Raw genomic sequence first — 17,622 nt, forward strand, 5'->3', positions numbered from 1 at the left:
AATAAAAAACGAAAAAACAAAAATACATTAATTTTGAAAAGAATACAAAATATATTCTAGTTTGCTCGCAGAAAAAATATAAATATATATATGTATGATAATTCGTTATCTATTTTTGTTTGACAAGTTATTTTATTATTTTTCATATAAAACAAAATGGTCTAATGGTTAAGTCACTAATTTTTAATTTAAATATCACGAATTTGAAAATCACTTAATATAAATGTTGTTGTTTGAATATTGCGACATTAAATTAATCGAACAGCATTACTATCATAATTTAGGTGGTATCCAACAAAATTCATTCCTTTTTTTTTTTTTTACTAATCAAACTTTTATATTTCAGAATCTTCTAAGTTGTACTGAATTAAATAATTCCGAGATGTCTATATACCAAAAACAAGAGTCAAAACAACAATTATCTTTAAAGTATGTAATAAATAGGTTGTATGAAGTTGATGTGGAGACTTCCTAATCATACATTAAAATATAATCTAATTCCAAACCTACCAAACAATCAAATAATTCAACTAATTAACTTTGTTTAATCAAGAAGCTCCTAGTGACATACTTTGCAACTTGAAATTTTCATATGACCAAACTACCATATGATTATAAATTTGTTGTGTGTTCTAAGGACATTTTTGATAAATATGACATCCGTTAATGTTCGGTCAAAATACATAAATTTTTTTTATTTTTTTATAAAATTACAGCTGCAACTCATAAAATATGTTAGTGTAGTATTTTTTAGGGGGTACGGCCGTAATTACAACAATAACTTCAGGAGCTGTAGCTGTAAATTTGCAAAATATAGGGCCTATCTATGTATTTTGGCCTAATTTACAAACCGGAGCATCACCTTGATAGCAAATGTCGCTTACATGGGTTGTTATGGATTATTCACTAATACAGGTTTTATACCGATAAAAAAAATCGAACCCACGATCATTCAACTAAAAATTATGTGTTATTATTGATTAAATCAACGGTCTTAAAGTGTTGATGAAATATTTTCGTATATAATTGATTAAGACATTAGTCAACTTGTTAATGCAACTTCACAATAATTATAGAATTAAATTTATTTTTCACATAATCAAATATTATGAGGCGGGTGTTGCAAATTTAAATTATTTTTAATTATATAAAATATTAATGGAGTGTATAGATTTTGAATGACTACGCTTATCTAACATGATAGCCACACATGAGATTCCGGGGGTATGATTTCAGCATGTTGTCATCAAACCATTGACCAACCGGCTATTGCCGGTTTCCTTAAGATAAACTTTATAAAAAAATAATTAATTTGTGATAAGAGGAGAGGTGTGACCTGCAATAGCCAGTATTTGAGAGAAGGGAAAAGTTTAGATCCGGTGAATTGAACAATGTGGCGTATTTTATTGCATGTCCATGACACTGACATTGATGCCCGGTCATCATGTTGTACAAAAGAACTCATAATTTGGTGTGTTCGAATATTTGAGGACTACAACATTAACTCTATGTAGTTGTAATAAATATAAGTGATAATGAAGTCCTGTTAACTGAGTTCTCAATCCCACTATAGTGTAATTATATGCTCTAGTCAAGATTCTCTCATTTAATGCGTGGGGGTAAGAATTAAGGTGGGATAAATTAATATATGATAAAATTAAGGGATATAATTGTACTCATTTTTCATGAGGTTTGATGTAATTATACATAAATTTTAAGTGGTTTGAAAAATTACGCACCCTTAAGGTTTGCTTTCATCTAACAAATAAATCCTTTCGTTAGTCAAAATTCGTTGAATTTGTTGTTATTAAAAAAAATGAATGAAAGTTAATATTTATCCTCGATTGACTGACTTATTGCAGGTTAAATAATTTTTTACAGACTAATCTGTTCGTATAATAGTGAAAATATATCTTTTCACATGCATTAACGTATGAAAACGTATGAGGGTAATGTGAACATTAAAAATTTTATTTGGCATACAATAAGTCAAGAATAAGTTAATTCAGAATCAATATAGATTTGTTTTTGCGATTTTTTTTGTTAATATCAGCAAATTTGCTGAATTTTGACTGACGAAATGGCTTATTTGTTAGATAGAGTAAAACTTCAGAGGTGTTAGATGTAATTTTTCAAATCACATGAAAATTACGTATAATTATGAAGTAATTTTAGCCCATGACCAATTGAGGGAGGCCCAAAGACACTTATTGGATGGTGCTATCTCTTTCACCAAGCCCAACTTACTCACTCAGTCCATAACCCGCCAACCCATGCCCATAACCCAACCCAGTTAGCTTTTAACCCCTCAAAACTAATCCTAAATTATTCACTACTCATTTCTCTCCTCTCTTTTTTCAGCAACCGTCCGCCCCCTCTCTCCTCTCCTCTCACCTCTTAGTATTTTCCTCCTCCTCTAGTTATTCAATAGAATCTTTCTAAGGGTGTTAATATCCTCCACCGCCATTCTCCCCCTTCTATCGTCTTCTTTATGAGCATAAATACTCCCCCTTTTCTATCGATAAAATTTCGAAAACAATAGCATAAAAATACCTTAGTGGTTGGTTTAATCCTTTGTGGCTGGTTTTGAGTGAACTTGTGGTGTTTCTATTTGTGAAAAACAGAGCAACCATGAGTGTTGGGTTACCGGCCTTCTTGTGTTCGTGTTATTTGTCCCCTCCGGATCTTTGACTCCCTGAGCCTATATATTTATTTTACTGCATTTTTTTATTATTTAACCCTCTGTAAGTAATTTATTTTTTTATAAATCTAATTGTATTATTTAAGAATTCAAAACTCATAAATGTACAGTAGTTGAGTTAGAATTTTTGTCGAAGTTGACCTTGTTGTTGGTGATGTACTATGGAGGAAAAATTGGTGGTTTTAATAAGCACAAAAGGGTGCTGATTGGAATTGGAAAGAGGCTATGTGTTGGACTCTTTTCTTCACCATTTGCCTTGTTTCTCCTCAAACCTTCTCTTGCAATATCAATATGTCATTCAAGTTCACCAAATACTCAACAACCTAGTCATGTGCAATTAATGCACTAACCTTTTTTTTTGTTTTTTTTAATATAATCAAAGATTTCATTGTCTTAACTTAATGTTCTGTATTATGGGAAGTTATACATCTTTGACAAGAACAAAACATATCAAAATATAAAATATCATGCAAAACATTGGACAACTATCAAAAAGTCAGTTGCAACGCCTTTATTTTTTTTTACTAAAGAAAATCGATGCCTCTCTTTCCTTTTTGTGCCGAATTTCATTTGTTCTCTTTTTAATGCACATGTTAGGGTGGTTGACCGTGGCGCGACATTGGAGTGGTGCCAAGTGGAGTCTGAAGAAGATGCAATAAGAGTGTCAGGTTGCACAATGGGGAGAGTAGACGACTAATTGGAAAGAGGCGTAGCAAGGGCGCGGCGACGAGCTGCCATTGCTTGATCGAATATGGTGGTGGCGGTCAGCAGTCGAGTTTAGGCCCGAGGTGGTCATCTACTTTGTTGAAGAAGACGACTTGGAGAGTTGGATTTCTATCTTTTATCTTTTATTTTTCTAAGAAACTAAATTAAAAAATGGAACAAGACCTAAGATATCGTACAAAATTACTCAAAATATAGAATTCTTTTGCTAGAAAAAAAGGAAGAAGAAAAAATTAACATTTAACAAGTAATTTTATATTTTAAAGAATAAATACATAAAAATACGTTTTAATCACTTGTGTTACATTTGCAAATAAACATAAAACTATAACAGTCAACAATATCGTACCAAATAAATTAGCAAAAAGTAAATAAATCGATAAATCATATTCTACCAAGTCACCGAGATGATCACAATGTAATTTAAATGGACATTATCCCATAATAAACATTACCTCATGGTATAAAATTTGGACAAATTTTATGAATTTTCAAAATTACTCATAATAAAATAAAACAAAATGCTCCAACTTACACCCCAACTCAAAGATAGGCTAAAATCCACATTTAATTGGTTAAAAATGTGTCTAACATGTAATTAATGTATAGTGGGTTTTTGGATCATTTTTTAAATTTGCAAGGACAGAGGGGTCTAATTCCACAAAATTTAGAAGACATTTGGAAGAATAATTTAAGTCCAATTCGGGTGTGTTGGTCTGAATTGTGATTCTAATCAGCCCACAATCAATCATTGCATCGGTCCCATAGATAATAATAATAATAATAATAATAATAATAATAATAATAATAATAATAATACAATGATTTACATTTTATTCAGTTTGGTGGGATTTATTATTCCATCAGATCGATTAAAAGAAGTTGTATGTGATTTTATACATTTATCTGTTAATATAATAATATTTGGTCAAAATCGTCTGAAATTTTCAAATACATACAAAATTACATGATTTATTTCTTTAACTTGTTTTCCGAATTTAGTTTGGTTCAAAATTTTATCAAAATACAAATAAATAAAGTATATTGTGTGACAATTTAATCCAATACCATATTTTATCTATTATTATTTCATCACAACTTAATCCCATTCTCCAAAGTAAACGGCTACAAAAGTGATTGTAAAAATCGGAATGTTTGAAAATATTAATTATGAGTAGAAAAAACTAATATGAAATTGTTTGCTGAAAAAATTGGCATATTGGTATAATTGTATGGTATTTTAGCAATCTAGAAAATATAATAAAAAGGTAAAAAAGTAATAAAATATTTAAAATTTATCTATACTAATATAAAAAAGTAATATATTTTTCACTAACGATCACAATACCAACTTTTTTTTTTTTATTTTGTTGATAATACTTCTAATTTAGTTCTATTTTTTCTTGTTTTTTATTTTTATTTTTGTGTGAAATGTGATGTGGTAGTTTATATATTGTATTCATATTTATAATACAGTTTTAAATGTGAGAGATTGTTTAGTATAGAGATAATTACACTGCTCTCCCTTGAGGTTTAGCTTAATTACATATAGACCCCTTGTGGTTTGAAAGGTTACATCTGATACCCATGAGATTTGCTTCTGTACAATAAATCGGTCCATTGGTTAGTCAAAATTTTTACTAAATCAGTTGATATTAACATACAAAAATTGAATGAAAATCGGTATTTATCTTCGATGAACTTATTGCTGACTTATTACAGGCCAAATAAATTTTTTTATGACGAAACTATTTTTATAACAAAAAAATGCACCTCATCACATGCATTAATATGTGAAGATGTATAAGGGTAATTATTTGATCAATAATCAATCAGTAATAAGTCAATATATGGTAAATACAAATTTTTATCATTTTTTTTAGTATTATCTAAATTACTAAGTTTTGACTAACGAAAAGACTTATTTGTTAAAAAACCAAACACGAGGAGTACTATGCAACTTATTGTGTGTAACTACAAAGTGTAATTATTAGTTTTTATTATATACACACAATAACACAAAGAAATAAAAAATTGTAAGTTGCAAACCACATTCCCTAGCCAACTTCCAACTTATAACCGCAAGAAGTTGCTGCAAACATTGCTGTGGTCATACCCAATTAGGCTTGTTCTGTACGCGCATAAAAAGGCCGCTTAGTGGGCTGCTAATTAAATGGGCCTATTTTGATGAATGAATAGTGCAACGAAGCACTCGGCCCAAATTGTGTTCATGTTTTATCTTTCATGGCCCAATAATTCATGAAAATTTTAGTGGGCCCACGGACCAATCTGTGTGTCAATAATAAAATATTTTATTAGTATTTTTTTTTTATTGTACAGTGCTATAATTTCATTTAAAATAATAATAATAATTTATTAGTTTATGTTTAAATACATGTTTATATATCAATGTTGTAGTTCAATCTATAATTATACTGGTAACATGTCAAATATTATTATTGTGGGCTACTCAAATAATGCATACTTGGGTAGTCTCTTTATTTATTTATTCTTGCTATGTAATAAAATATTTTTTTATTAAAATTTAAATAATTGTACTATTGTGTATCTGTTATAATTTAAATCTTATTTCATATACAATAACATTTAAAAATTTATATCCATTTTATTAAATTCAGATAAGTATACCATAGATTATTTTATCCAAAAAATTAACTCATTTTTTAAAATAATTTTAGTTAGAAAAATAATATACATTTATTTTTATGTTAAGTAGTGTTCTATACTTATCAAAAACTTTAAATTTATTTTTAGATTATTGACAATCTATTTGTTTTTATATATTTAAATTTTAAATAAAGTGATTTATAATTTTATTTATTGATCTTTATAGAAATATATATAATATTTTCGTGTATTGGCACGGATACTATTATAAATTATAATAAATTACTAAAAAAAACACACTTTGTCAATTATTTAAAAGAGCAAAAAACTTCAATCCTCACAAGGTGGTTAGTGGCGTATTTATATTAAATTTTTGTGGAGTAAAAAATGCATTTTACTTTTGTCTATACGCAGGAACGACATCTCATACCGGCTAGTATTATCTATATTAATACAAAAAGGAAAATTCTTCCGCACTGAGAATTGGTGGTTAATATAAAAAAAAAAACCTTCATTCATCACAAAAGGTGATTAATGACGCATTTATACTAAATAAAATGCATTTTACTTTTATCTACACGCAAGAATGACATGTCACACTGGCTAGTATTATCTATATTAATACAAAAAGGAAAATACTTCCGCGCTGAGAATTGATGGTTGATAATTTAATTTTTGTTTAATTGATAAAATAACTATCTTATTTAATTATTTAAATTTTATATTAAATAATAAATAAATTTTTCCTATAATAAATTGGTTTATAAATGTTTAATTTTTATAACATAATTTCATATCATGTAGTATTGTATAGAGAGGAGAATTGTAATTGTAATGGTAATTGCAGCCGCCTATATCTACAGCTACACAAGTCCAAGAAAAATAGAAGTCGTTGGTGGTAGCGATGAATTTGGGAAAAAACAAAAAACAAAAACAAAAGGTCATCTCCTCTTCTTCCTCTTTCTTCCTTTCTTTCATTCACCTCTTCTTTTTTCTTTCTCAAAATCTCATCCCACCAGAAAACCCTTCTTGATTTCTCATCCCAAGAAACCCCACGAATTCCTTCTACTATTGGGAACACTCACCCCTAGCCTTAGCTATCTCTCTCTGTATATAACTACTTATATAGGGACTTGTTGAATTCGGGGAATCAAAGCTGTGCTGTGGGATCTTTGCAGATCTGGTGCTGTTTTCTGTTGAGGTGAGTTCTTATTTGTGATTTCATAGTTAGTTTTTGGTTATTTTTATGTTCTTGAAGGTTGGGCCTGGAATTTTGCTGTAATTTTTGGAAATTAGGTTTTCGTTTTTATGCTTTTTGTCGATGTTTGTCGAATGTATGAAGTTTGTTGATTTTGGGGTTCTCAACTGATTGACTGGGGTTCAATTTTTTTAGGTTTTTATTTTTCAGTTGGAAGCCATAAGTTGTTTGGATTGTCTTTTTTCTTTTGGGGTTGAATAGTTTTCCGGAGATGTACTAATTGGTCAATTTTTAGGGTTTTGAATTGCCTGGCGTGTCAGTCACTTGTTTTGTGAAGTTTCTTTCTCGTTCTCTCTTTGCCTCACTATATGTATGTGTATGCGTGTGTGTTTGTATATGTATACACATACATATAAAGTTAGGATGGTTTCTATGTATGAGTTCATGAAAACCATTGATTTTGAATAAGCGTCAACTTTAGTCTTGGTTTCTGTCAAGGTGAACACACGAAGCTGATTTGGTAATTTTAACTGTGTTCTTTTGTGCGACTCACTTGTTTTTATTCAATTTATTGCAAATTATTGAAGAGGGAATTGGTTACCGATTCCGCCACATGGACAGAGATTCTAAATTTTTTGGTCCTGTTATTAGTGTGTCCATTTTATGAATTTTATAAAGAAACTCAAGCTACAAGCTTTTTTGCTAGATAAACAGTGATGAGCATTTAAAACGTGGGTTTTTTATGATTCGGAATCCATAGTTGTTTTGGCTTCTTGTGTACGATCATACAAAACAAGGTAATTTCACCTAGTGACAACTAAGAATTTTGGGTTGTTCTCTTCACAATCCAATTTCCAATTAAAATTTGTGCATTCTTGAGGTGGGGCTCGAAATGATAGGTGTTTCTGCAAACCATTTTAAAGAGTTTTGCTCATTCATCTCTCTCAATGTCTAATTTAACTTTTACTCAACAGGCAGTTGTGTGGGTTTGAGGATTTAGTTTCTACCGAAGTTGCAAATCATTGATTTTTCCGATCATTTGTTTAATGGTTGATGACCATTCCAATGGAAAACAACAAAGAAAGTTCCTCAAGAGAGCTTGTTCAGCGCCTCTTCAATAAGGTATGCTGCGCTGTACTCCTAGAGAAGTCACAGATTCTTTTCGGATTGTGCATCTGAATTTTTACATTCCAGAATTTCACAAGAGGCTTCGTTTGTTGGAAAATTGTCTTAAGAATTGCTTATAACATAGTTTCTTGGTTTTTAGAAGAACCCAAGTTTTACATCCTTCTCAGTCAACATGTTTTCTGATGTATAACTTCTTGATTTCACTGTAGAATGTTGAGTTGGAGAATAAACGAAGGAAAGCGGCACAGTTGAGAATCCCGTCAGATCCTAATACATGGCAACAGATGCGTGAAAACTATGAAGCAATTATTCTTGAAGACCATGCCTTTTCTGAACAACATGACATAGAATATGCTCTCTGGCAATTGCATTACAGGAGGATTGAGGAGCTAAGGGCACTCTTCAATGCAGCTGTAGCTTCAGCAGGTTCTGTTCGTTCTGGACCTGATCGACTTACAAAGATCCGCTCCCAGTTTAAGAATTTTCTTTCCGAGGCAACTGGATTTTATCATGATTTGATGTTGAAGATAAGAGCTAAATACGGTCTACCGTTAGGATATTTTTCTGATGATCCAGATAACCAGATTCCCATGTCAAAAGATGGAAATAAATCCTCTGAGGTGAAAAAAGGCCTGATATCCTGTCATCGTTGTTTGATTTATTTGGGAGATCTTGCTCGTTACAAAGGCTTGTACGGGGAAGGGGATTCTAAAGCGCGGGATTTTGCTGCAGCATCAAGTTACTATATGCAAGCTTCCTCACTTTGTCCGTCAAATGGCAATCCACATCATCAGGTGAACTATCAATTTTTTGTTCTGATTTTTTGAGATTTTGGTTCCCTAATATACCTCTTACTAGAAGCGTGTCTTTGTTGATTGCTTGCCCAATTTGAAATCATGCTTTCTCCTTTTCAGCTTGCTATACTGGCTGGATATTCAAATGATGAACTGGTCTCCATTTATCGCTATTTTCGGAGTCTAGCGGTTGATAACCCTTTCGTTACTGCGAGAGACAACTTGATAATTGCATTTGAGAAGGTAGGATTAAGTATATGAACAGGCTCAACAACATAAAGTTCAGTCTGCTTGTATTGTTATTTGATGTTTGCAGCATATTTTACTGGTCCTGGTTGGTCATAATCAAAAGAGCAATCCTTGGTTGGGTGATAGATCTGTGAAGGATTTAGCATAAAAACATGAGCTTTATATCTGTTATATACAATCTGGAAGGTAGTCAGCTTATTACCTGCAAGTGTGCAAGTCATACCAAACATAATGTAGGATATAGATGCAAAACTATGATGTCTGTCCATTTTCAACAGCTCCAGAAATCTCTTATCAGAGTTTTACTTTCATTTTCAGAATCGTCAGAATTATACCCAACTAGTTGGTGATGGTAAAGCTACTACAGTTAAGACTGCATCTTCAAGGATGTCTGGAAAAGGAAGAGGCAAAGGTGGAACAAGGTCTTCTTTGAAGGACATTAAAACGGAAGCTACTGCAGTTAAGGAAAAAGTTCCAAATAACCTTGAGCTCTTCAAAGCCTTTATTACGCGATTTGTTAGGCTGAACGGCATCCTGTTCACACGCACAAGGTTAGTTCTGAACTCTCAAGAGTATGCACTGGACTATGAATGCAATTACTGATACTTCTTTCTTTCCTGTGATCCCAGCTTGGAAACTTTTGTTGAAGTGTTCTCAATGGTCAAAAGTGATCTACTAGAACTTCTCTCTTCTGGGCCAGATGAGGACTTAAACTTTGGTTCAGATGCTGCTGAGTGTAGACTTGCAATTGTCAGGATGATTGCCATTCTAATATTTACAGTCCATAATGTGAATAAGGAAAATGAAAACCAATCATATGCCGACATTCTACAGCGTTCAGTCCTACTTCAGAATGCTTTTACTGCTACCTTTGAGTTTATGGGCTGCATGCTTGAAAGGTGTAACCAGTTAAATGATCCCTCATCGAGCTATTTATTGCCTGGGATTATGGTTTTTGTAGAGTGGTTGGCCTGTTGTCCTGATGTTGCAGTTGGCAGTGAACTGGAAGAGAAACAAGTGAATGCGAGGTCTTTTTTCTGGAACAAATATATCGCCTTCCTAAATAAGTTGTTGTCAAAGAGATATATTTTTGTGAATGAGCATGAAGAGGAGACATGCTTCTCTAATATGAGCAAGTACGATGAGAGTGAGACTGCTAATCGCCTTGCATTGTTTGAGGACTTCGAGTTGAGAGGTTTTCTTCCCCTTCTTCCTGCCCAGCTCATCCTTGATTTTTCAAGGAAGCGTTCATTTGGTGGTGATGGAGGCAGCAAAGAAAAAATTGCCCGTGTACAGAGGATTATTGCGGCAGGAAAGGCTCTTGCCAACATTGTCCGGATAGGCCAGGAGGGTGTATACTTTGACACAAAGTTGAAGAAATTTGTTATTGGACCTCAGATTTCTGATGATTACTTGCTCACCAGTCCGTTGGAGCTGAATTTAAATGCTAACATAGAAAATATTTCAGCAGGCGTTGAGATGGCTTTGGGTCATGAACCAAATTCAGAGATAGGTGTGGAAGCTGAGGAGGAGGACGAGGTGATCGTTTTTAGGCCTTCCATAAATGAGAAGCATATGGATGAATTCTCTTCAAACTTAAATTCCAAAGTGCTTCTTCCTTCTGTCAGTGGAGCTGGCAATACTGATATTGGGAAAGAAAATGGGTCCTTCTCTGTTGGACATGATACTTTCCTCTTTGAGAATGCATTAAATGCTAGCATGAGACCGTCAGCAACTGTTGCTAATGCTACTTCTCAGTTTCTGCTGCCAGTCCAACCCAGCATGTCAAATTGGCCAGTGGAACAGAGTCCAATTGTGAATGGCTTGGCTGACTTGAATTTGATGGAAAATGGTTCTGCTCTGAAATCAGAGCTGAAAGACCCCTTCAAAGTTTCTCAGCCTACTGCTCTTTCCGTGCCATACCCACAATTTGTCAATACCAGTGTTGGCCATAATTATTCCATTCAAAATCCTCAAGCTGTCGTGCAACCAAGGTTTGAGTCTGTTATGTCCTCTGGAGCAGCTGTTGATGCCTTGCCCGTGAAACCGTCATCAATGATATTACCAGGCTTAAAGAAGAACCCAGTGAGTCGACCTGTCAGACACTTTGGTCCACCACCTGGTTTTAGTTCAGTTCCTTCCAAAGTAATGGATGAACCATTGAAGGTGGACTTGAAAAATGATAATGCTTCAGTTCCACTGATGGATGATTACAGCTGGCTAGATGGATATCCACTGTCATCATTAAATCAGAGTGTTGGTTTTGGTGATTCCTATAATCAAGTGGGCCCTGCATTCCATTCTTTGAACAAGAACAATGGCTCAATGGGGTTAGCAAGCTTCCCTTTCCCTGGGAAGCAAGTTGCATCACTGCAAGTTCAGAGTGAAAACCAGAAAGGCTGGCAGGACTATCAATTATCTGATGGGGAGCATCAGCAGCAATTTCAGAAAGTGAATCAACAACCTGGTGGGCCTCCAATGCAGTATCAAGGACAGTCTCTCTGGGAGGGTCGTTTCTTTGTGTGAGATGATTGAGGGGCATATATCCATAAAGGTATTTTCCTCCTGTTCTCTGTACTTTTATTCTTAGTCTTCGTAAGCTGGGCATGGGGTTGGCTGGTTTTGGTCGAGTTGCTGATGTCATGGAATCAAGTAATTGGCCTGTCAGCTGGGGTTCTCACTTAAGTATCTATCTGTCCAATAACTTCTTGTGTATTAAGTTATGACCAATTTACTGCTTCAAATATCTGTTGCCTAGAGCTATTATTTCATACTCTGACTTTGCAGAATGGCCAATATAATCAAGTTCTTTTGGAGCATGGTCAGGTAGTGTTGCGGGCACATGCTATTCAACAGGTTTCTTTCTTCCTCTATGCTTGTGGATGTTCTCTTAGTTGTATGTTTCTGGTAGTGGTTTTGACATATTGATCATATATCAGTTTTTAGTTCACTCAATTAGTTTTTTACGTTTAGTTCCTTTTGCTTGCTTAATTGAATTTTTGTGTTGTCTCGGTTATCTCCGCGAGTTCTTCAATGCCATTCTTCTTGGGCCTTAGTTATGATTGGCCAGCATCCAACGTCACATGTATGCTAAACCTGTCATGATTTAATATGGTCTAAACTTGTTGTCATTGTCTTCTATGGAACATGAAATATTTGATGAAAAGTAAGTTTTGTTGCCAGTTACAGATTGCCCCTTAATTTGCCTTTAAGAGTTTATTCCTTTGCACTTCGAGCACATGCTTGTATGTGTTCTGATAACTTCCATTATATGTTTTTCTCACTTGTATATAGAAGAATAAAGGATGTTTCATTGAAGTTGTATGTGGGTATTTGTTTCTGTGGCAATCCTTAACTCTGGACAACATCCTATTCCATAAATGGTTATCCAAAATAAATTGTAAAACAGTTGGAAATGGTTGTGATTATGCGAGGAAAAGTGATATTTTGAAGAATTTTATCTAGATCTGATTTGGCCTTTTAGCAGCTATTTTTGGAGGTTGTTTACCTCTCCTAAAATTTTATACATGCATGTTTAGTGAAAACAGTGGTAGTTCTCTCCCTCATAACCGATTGAAAAAGGAAGTTAGTGAAGATACTAGAGTCAGTCGTTATCTGTCAGCAAATTTGAACTTCTGCAACAATCCTTGTAAAGTCAAGCTTGGTGAACATCTTATTCTATGCTCTAGATGTGCACATCTATCTCAAGAAAAAGATTTACGCATGCTTTGAATAGCATTATTTAAATATTAGAGTGAAGTTCTTTTATGTGTTATGTTAGAGCAAAGCTTTATCTGCTAATGTCTTGTTTATCCTTTGTGCAGCTTGTGTCGAGCTTTCCAGATTGGTTCAGTGGAGCTTATGACGTCAATAGGTGAAGTTCTTGGATATTTTGCAAGCTTGATTGCCTTGTCTGGTGGATCATTTGGGGTAAGCCTTCAGGGATAGCGGATTGTGGTGGACAATGGGGAGCATCTGGTTGGAATCAAAAGAAGTGCTAGCAATTCCGGTGGCTGGTGGAGGCCGTTTAATCTGAAATATTTGTCGGCCTCTGCTATAATGGCATGATGGAAGTTTCAAAAGCCAATACCCAGTGGTGTATTTCACCCAGTTGTCAAGTCTGCCTAAGTTCTGAAATGGAATTTTCTTCCATACAGGGAATGTGCCATGGATGTTAGATTTAAATAAGTAGGCAGTTCTAAACGCATTAAGGTATTTCAACTTTTGTGATTTACGTTTCTGTTCGTGAAAGCAGCACATCAAATTGGGAGTGAATTGTGTCTGTTGTCAAATGCATTATGATGTTATTATTTGTTATTCGGATTTGAATGGTGATCCAGCAAAGTTGTTTTTTTCAGTTAAGACTATGTAGTATATGTGTTACTCTCTTGATCTATGAATTCGGAGTTTGCTTATTGCCCATGCATATCTGATTTCGATCAACATGTAAAGCTGAGATATATGGAAGCAACAATGACTCAAGTGAAGGATTTCGCATAGCTGTTCCATTGATGGTAATGTTAATCAGAATTCTAAGAACTGATGAAAGGGACTCTGCACATGATTATGTGGGGGGCAATTATGGTCAATTCTATAGCATTATGATTATGGATCGAGTTGGCTTTATGAGTTCTAGATGGTTCGAAGGATGGTTTGCTACTAGCTGCTCTGTACAAAATTTGGCTGTCCATTTTAAACTTGGAATTTTATTGGCTCCAAGAAGTGTATATGAAAGCCAGTTGAAATTGTCTCAGCTAAATGGAGTCCAGATCTTCGTTTCTTCAGCATCCTGAATATCTCTTAAGAGATTTGGGTGAGTAAGCTCGAGTGGATTTATACGGGTTGTTCCACTAGATCCCTAGCCTTTAAACAGATGTGATCTCAAAATACAGGCGACAAGCAATGCACCTTACTGTGTCAAAGACGGACAAAAAGATCAAATTTTGCCAAGTGCATCATCTTATAAATATCGCATTCGACAAATCTCTCTACTTGAATTTTGAAAGTTTATTCATCTAAAAGTGCAAGTTTTATACAAACAAAAAAATTGATCAAAACGACTACATTGCTGTGTGGCAAATAGAAGCAAAACATACCTTCTCCCAGCTCAAACTGGATTGGATATTACATAAAGAATAAAGAATTATATGCAAAAAGAATGAAAAGAATTCACAGGAGGAAGACTAGATTCTCAGTTAGCCTCTGCCATCATATATCTGATGCAATCAAATCCTCAGAAGCCGAAGCCAGAAAGCTAAAAATCTTGGAACCGAATATATTTCATGTGTCTTCTGCAAAAGCTTTGAATATGTAGTCACGAAACCGCCTTGAATATTGTTTTGGATCCACAGCTGAAATGGAGTTGGGGTCGTACTGAATAGACTTGTATGCATGTTCGAGTTTCTTTGTAATGTCGTAATCTTGAAGAATGTCTATGATGCCGAAGAACATTATCACATCATAGTATTCACCTGTTGGTTCTCCTACTAACTGGAGTTCAGGATCCTCTTTTCTCTCGGTTCTTTCCACTCTTGCAGGCATGTTAATTCCCAGTCTTATGCTAGCCCACCTGGAGACGAGCACGTTTTGGAGAAAGTTTAGCTGTCGATTGCGACTTTTATGTTGTTATGAAAAATAAGAAGCATAGAGTAGAAGACATCCATGTCTTTCTTACCCTGCAGGATCCAGTAGCAACTGATCTACGTCTGCTCTGGATAAACGCGGGATAGAATCAGTCTCTGAGCCACCATTGTCTGAACAAAGAGGAAAATGAAATAAGCTTTCACTTCTCAATCAATCTTGGAGGTAATTGAATCAATGTATATCAGCTTGGATGATAGAACTTAATGGCAAGAAGAGAACAAGTTCAGTAATTACCAACAGGTGTTTGAGCACCAGAGGGAGTAACGTCATCATGTGAGGCTTCTGTGAAGTGAAGACCAACCAGAAGGCTGTAGTCCATAATTCTCTCTTGTTCAAGTAACTCACAGTCCCTGTCAACTTGTCTGTAGAGAAAATATTTCTAATCATCTGTGAAAATGAATGTGAAATAGAAGAACGAGAAGGAAAAAGGGCTCATCTTGTTCATTTTCAGTAACCTCAAACAAGATTTAAAGTGGAGCCTTGAAGCAAAAATTGGGTGAAGATGGTGTAAGTAGGGAATTACCTTCGGAATTCTTGAAACCATGTCTTTTGCAGTCGAAAGATGAAGTTGAGATCAAGATCCTTGAGCGTTGTATTTGCATCAATCTCTGTTTCTGGTTTATCAGTCAATCTACCAAAAGTGGATCCTTTCAAGTCATATCTTCTATGGATTGTGTACTCTGAACAGAACAGATTTCCCATGATGATGAACCGCACCTAAACCACAAACCACATTAATCATTCAAGAAAACGAAGCATGCTATAACTTAATCCATCATTTGATGCTACCTTCTGTCCATTCAACTTAACACAGTGGAGGCCATAATATTTAGTCACCAGAGTGTTCTCAAATGCTCGAACATGATTGTAATATGCGTTTAGCATCCGTAGAAGCACCTAACAATCAGATGAAAAAAAATGAGGACTTCTTTTAGGTGATGATTTCACTAGAATCTCTATACATTGGTAATTAGAAACAGTGAGATCTCACCTTTACTTCTGCTTTCTTCATTGTCTTTATCATGTAACGATCATCGTTGGTCAAGTAAAAGAAGCTCCCACTTTTTCCAGGGGAGGAAAGTTCTCGTAATGCATCATTCCCACAGATGGATAACATGTAATCTGCTGGATCCACCTTAAACAACATCCTCAGAGTTCTGCATCAAAATTAGGATTTTCTTGAATTTGGAATAGAAGAATCATATGCACTAATTGAAGTCGTTGTAGTACAAGGGCTCACCTGAATACTTTGGGGCAGTAATCTTTCCATTTAAATTCACAGGAATTGTGCGGTGGAGTATATTTGGATCCCTCCGGTGGAAATTTGGTCCAATACTTCTCCTTGGGGTCAAAAGCTGATGGCTTCAGGTCGAGTGATGGAGGAGGTCCAGGTCTTCCAACTGAGTGCCTATGCAGTTGGCCACAACAAAGATCACAGTTGACAGAAAAGTAGAATTCACTTTTCAAACATCATTGGGAGGTTAAGAAAGAAAGAAGCTAGCGAGTGTGTTTGGAAAAGAACAGACAATATTGCCCATTTCGACAGGAATTCATGACTGATGAAAACTGGAGTTTGAACAAACGGAAAAACAGAATTTTGTAGCTTAGCCGGTGCAGTTTCTTGTTCCTACTACGCTAAATCTATGCCAATCTTTTGAGTCCGGAAAAGCAAAACAAGAATGGTGTGTGAATCATAACAATAAATAACTTGCATGTTGAATAATTCACAAATAAAATGACAGGTTTTGTTACCTAATTCCCAACTGCAAATTCAGCATTAGCTCATAATTCCTGTGCCCTTTTGAAATTGTCTCTCCTTGTCTTTTCACCGTCTTTGGTATCCTGATCGGAGTTCCTCTACCATCACCAGGTAAACCAACAAAGTTATCGTCCCCATCGATTCCAGCTGATCCAATCCTGTCAACAGCACCAGCAGTCCAAGGAGATGGGGCGGCACCATCAGACAAACGCATGCCTCCCAAATCTTTGTCTATACCTGCATCCAGTCTACCATCAACCGACATTCTTCTTTGTCTGACGCCAGCATCAGATCCCTTGGTAGACCTCCACACGGCGAGCTTTTTCTGTGAAGGCCATATTGGGACCTTCTCAGTCGCACAAACCTTGCAATCTTTCAAGTCATTGGTAAAGACTTCTTGAGGATCCCATTCAAGATTTCCCTCTAATGATCCTGAGGGATAATAAGTCCCATTCTGCTCTGCTGGATCACTACTCCAATTCCCCACATAGAAACTCCCATCCGCCCATTTGAACGTCCCGGGTCCCTTAGGCATTCCATCGTCCCAGTTCCCATCATACGAGTTCCCATTAGTCCAAACCATTTTGCCTTTCCCACAAATCTTGCCATTTTTCCATTCACCAACATAACAATTCCCATTTTTCCACTGGTACTTGCCCTGTCCTTCCTGTGATCCACGGCTCCATTCGCCCTCGTAACTATCACCATTTGCAAACTCCTTCACGCCATGACCGTGCCTCAAATTCATCACCCAAGCACCTTTATAAACACCCCCATTAGCCCCCGTAAACGTGCCCTC

The 17,622-nt window shown here is 35.1% G+C and overlaps 2 protein-coding genes and 1 long non-coding RNA gene across 4 annotated transcripts in view; 2 read left to right on the forward strand and 1 right to left on the reverse strand.

Annotated features, from left to right (window-relative positions):
• LOC110011912 lies at positions 6,930 to 8,807 on the forward strand. Its single transcript, XR_002287009.1, has 3 exons — positions 6,930 to 7,253; positions 8,225 to 8,372; positions 8,588 to 8,807. It is a non-coding gene; the product is annotated as an uncharacterized LOC110011912 (long non-coding RNA).
• LOC105159901 (protein SMG7-like) lies at positions 8,808 to 13,783 on the forward strand. 2 transcript variants are annotated; one of them, XR_002287008.1, is made up of 6 exons: positions 8,808 to 9,172; positions 9,293 to 9,415; positions 9,740 to 9,972; positions 10,051 to 11,975; positions 12,209 to 12,277; positions 13,246 to 13,783. XR_002287008.1 is itself a non-coding variant. In XM_020693538.1 (5 exons), exons 1-4 carry the CDS (start codon positions 8,897 to 8,899, stop codon positions 11,945 to 11,947), a joined length of 2,529 nt encoding a protein of 842 aa, XP_020549197.1. In that variant the 5' UTR covers positions 8,808 to 8,896; the 3' UTR covers positions 11,948 to 11,975; positions 13,246 to 13,783. The 2 variants fall into 2 exon arrangements, 1 of the variants encoding a protein (XP_020549197.1); XM_020693538.1 differs by lacking the exon at positions 12,209 to 12,277.
• LOC105159902 (phosphatidylinositol 4-phosphate 5-kinase 4) overlaps positions 13,476 to 17,622 on the reverse strand; it is a 5,183-nt gene continuing 1,036 nt past the window's right edge. Inside the window, 8 exon segments of the mRNA XM_011077114.2 lie at positions 13,476 to 14,990; positions 15,096 to 15,174; positions 15,299 to 15,426; positions 15,588 to 15,781; positions 15,854 to 15,961; positions 16,056 to 16,221; positions 16,305 to 16,472; positions 16,817 to 17,622. The exon segment at positions 16,817 to 17,622 is cut by the window's right edge and continues 16 nt beyond it. Of these exon segments, the coding sequence (XP_011075416.1) occupies positions 14,702 to 14,990; positions 15,096 to 15,174; positions 15,299 to 15,426; positions 15,588 to 15,781; positions 15,854 to 15,961; positions 16,056 to 16,221; positions 16,305 to 16,472; positions 16,817 to 17,622 (1,938 nt within the window). The 3' untranslated portion in view covers positions 13,476 to 14,701.

The sequence above is a fragment of the Sesamum indicum genome, linkage group LG4 (genome assembly GCF_000512975.1).
Source record: "Sesamum indicum cultivar Zhongzhi No. 13 linkage group LG4, S_indicum_v1.0, whole genome shotgun sequence".
Lineage (NCBI taxonomy): Eukaryota > Viridiplantae > Streptophyta > Magnoliopsida > Lamiales > Pedaliaceae > Sesamum > Sesamum indicum.

Bases quoted from the DNA above. Each gene is read 5' to 3' on its own strand.
- LOC105159901 (XM_020693538.1), top strand. From the start codon at position 8,897: ATGTTGAAGATAAGAGCTAAATACGGTCTACCGTTAGGATATTTTTCT. The intron at 9,173-9,292 runs GTGAACTATCAA...TCTCCTTTTCAG, and splicing joins ATGGCAATCCACATCATCAG to CTTGCTATACTGGCTGGATA. The intron at 9,416-9,739 runs GTAGGATTAAGT...TTTCATTTTCAG, and splicing joins TGATAATTGCATTTGAGAAG to AATCGTCAGAATTATACCCA.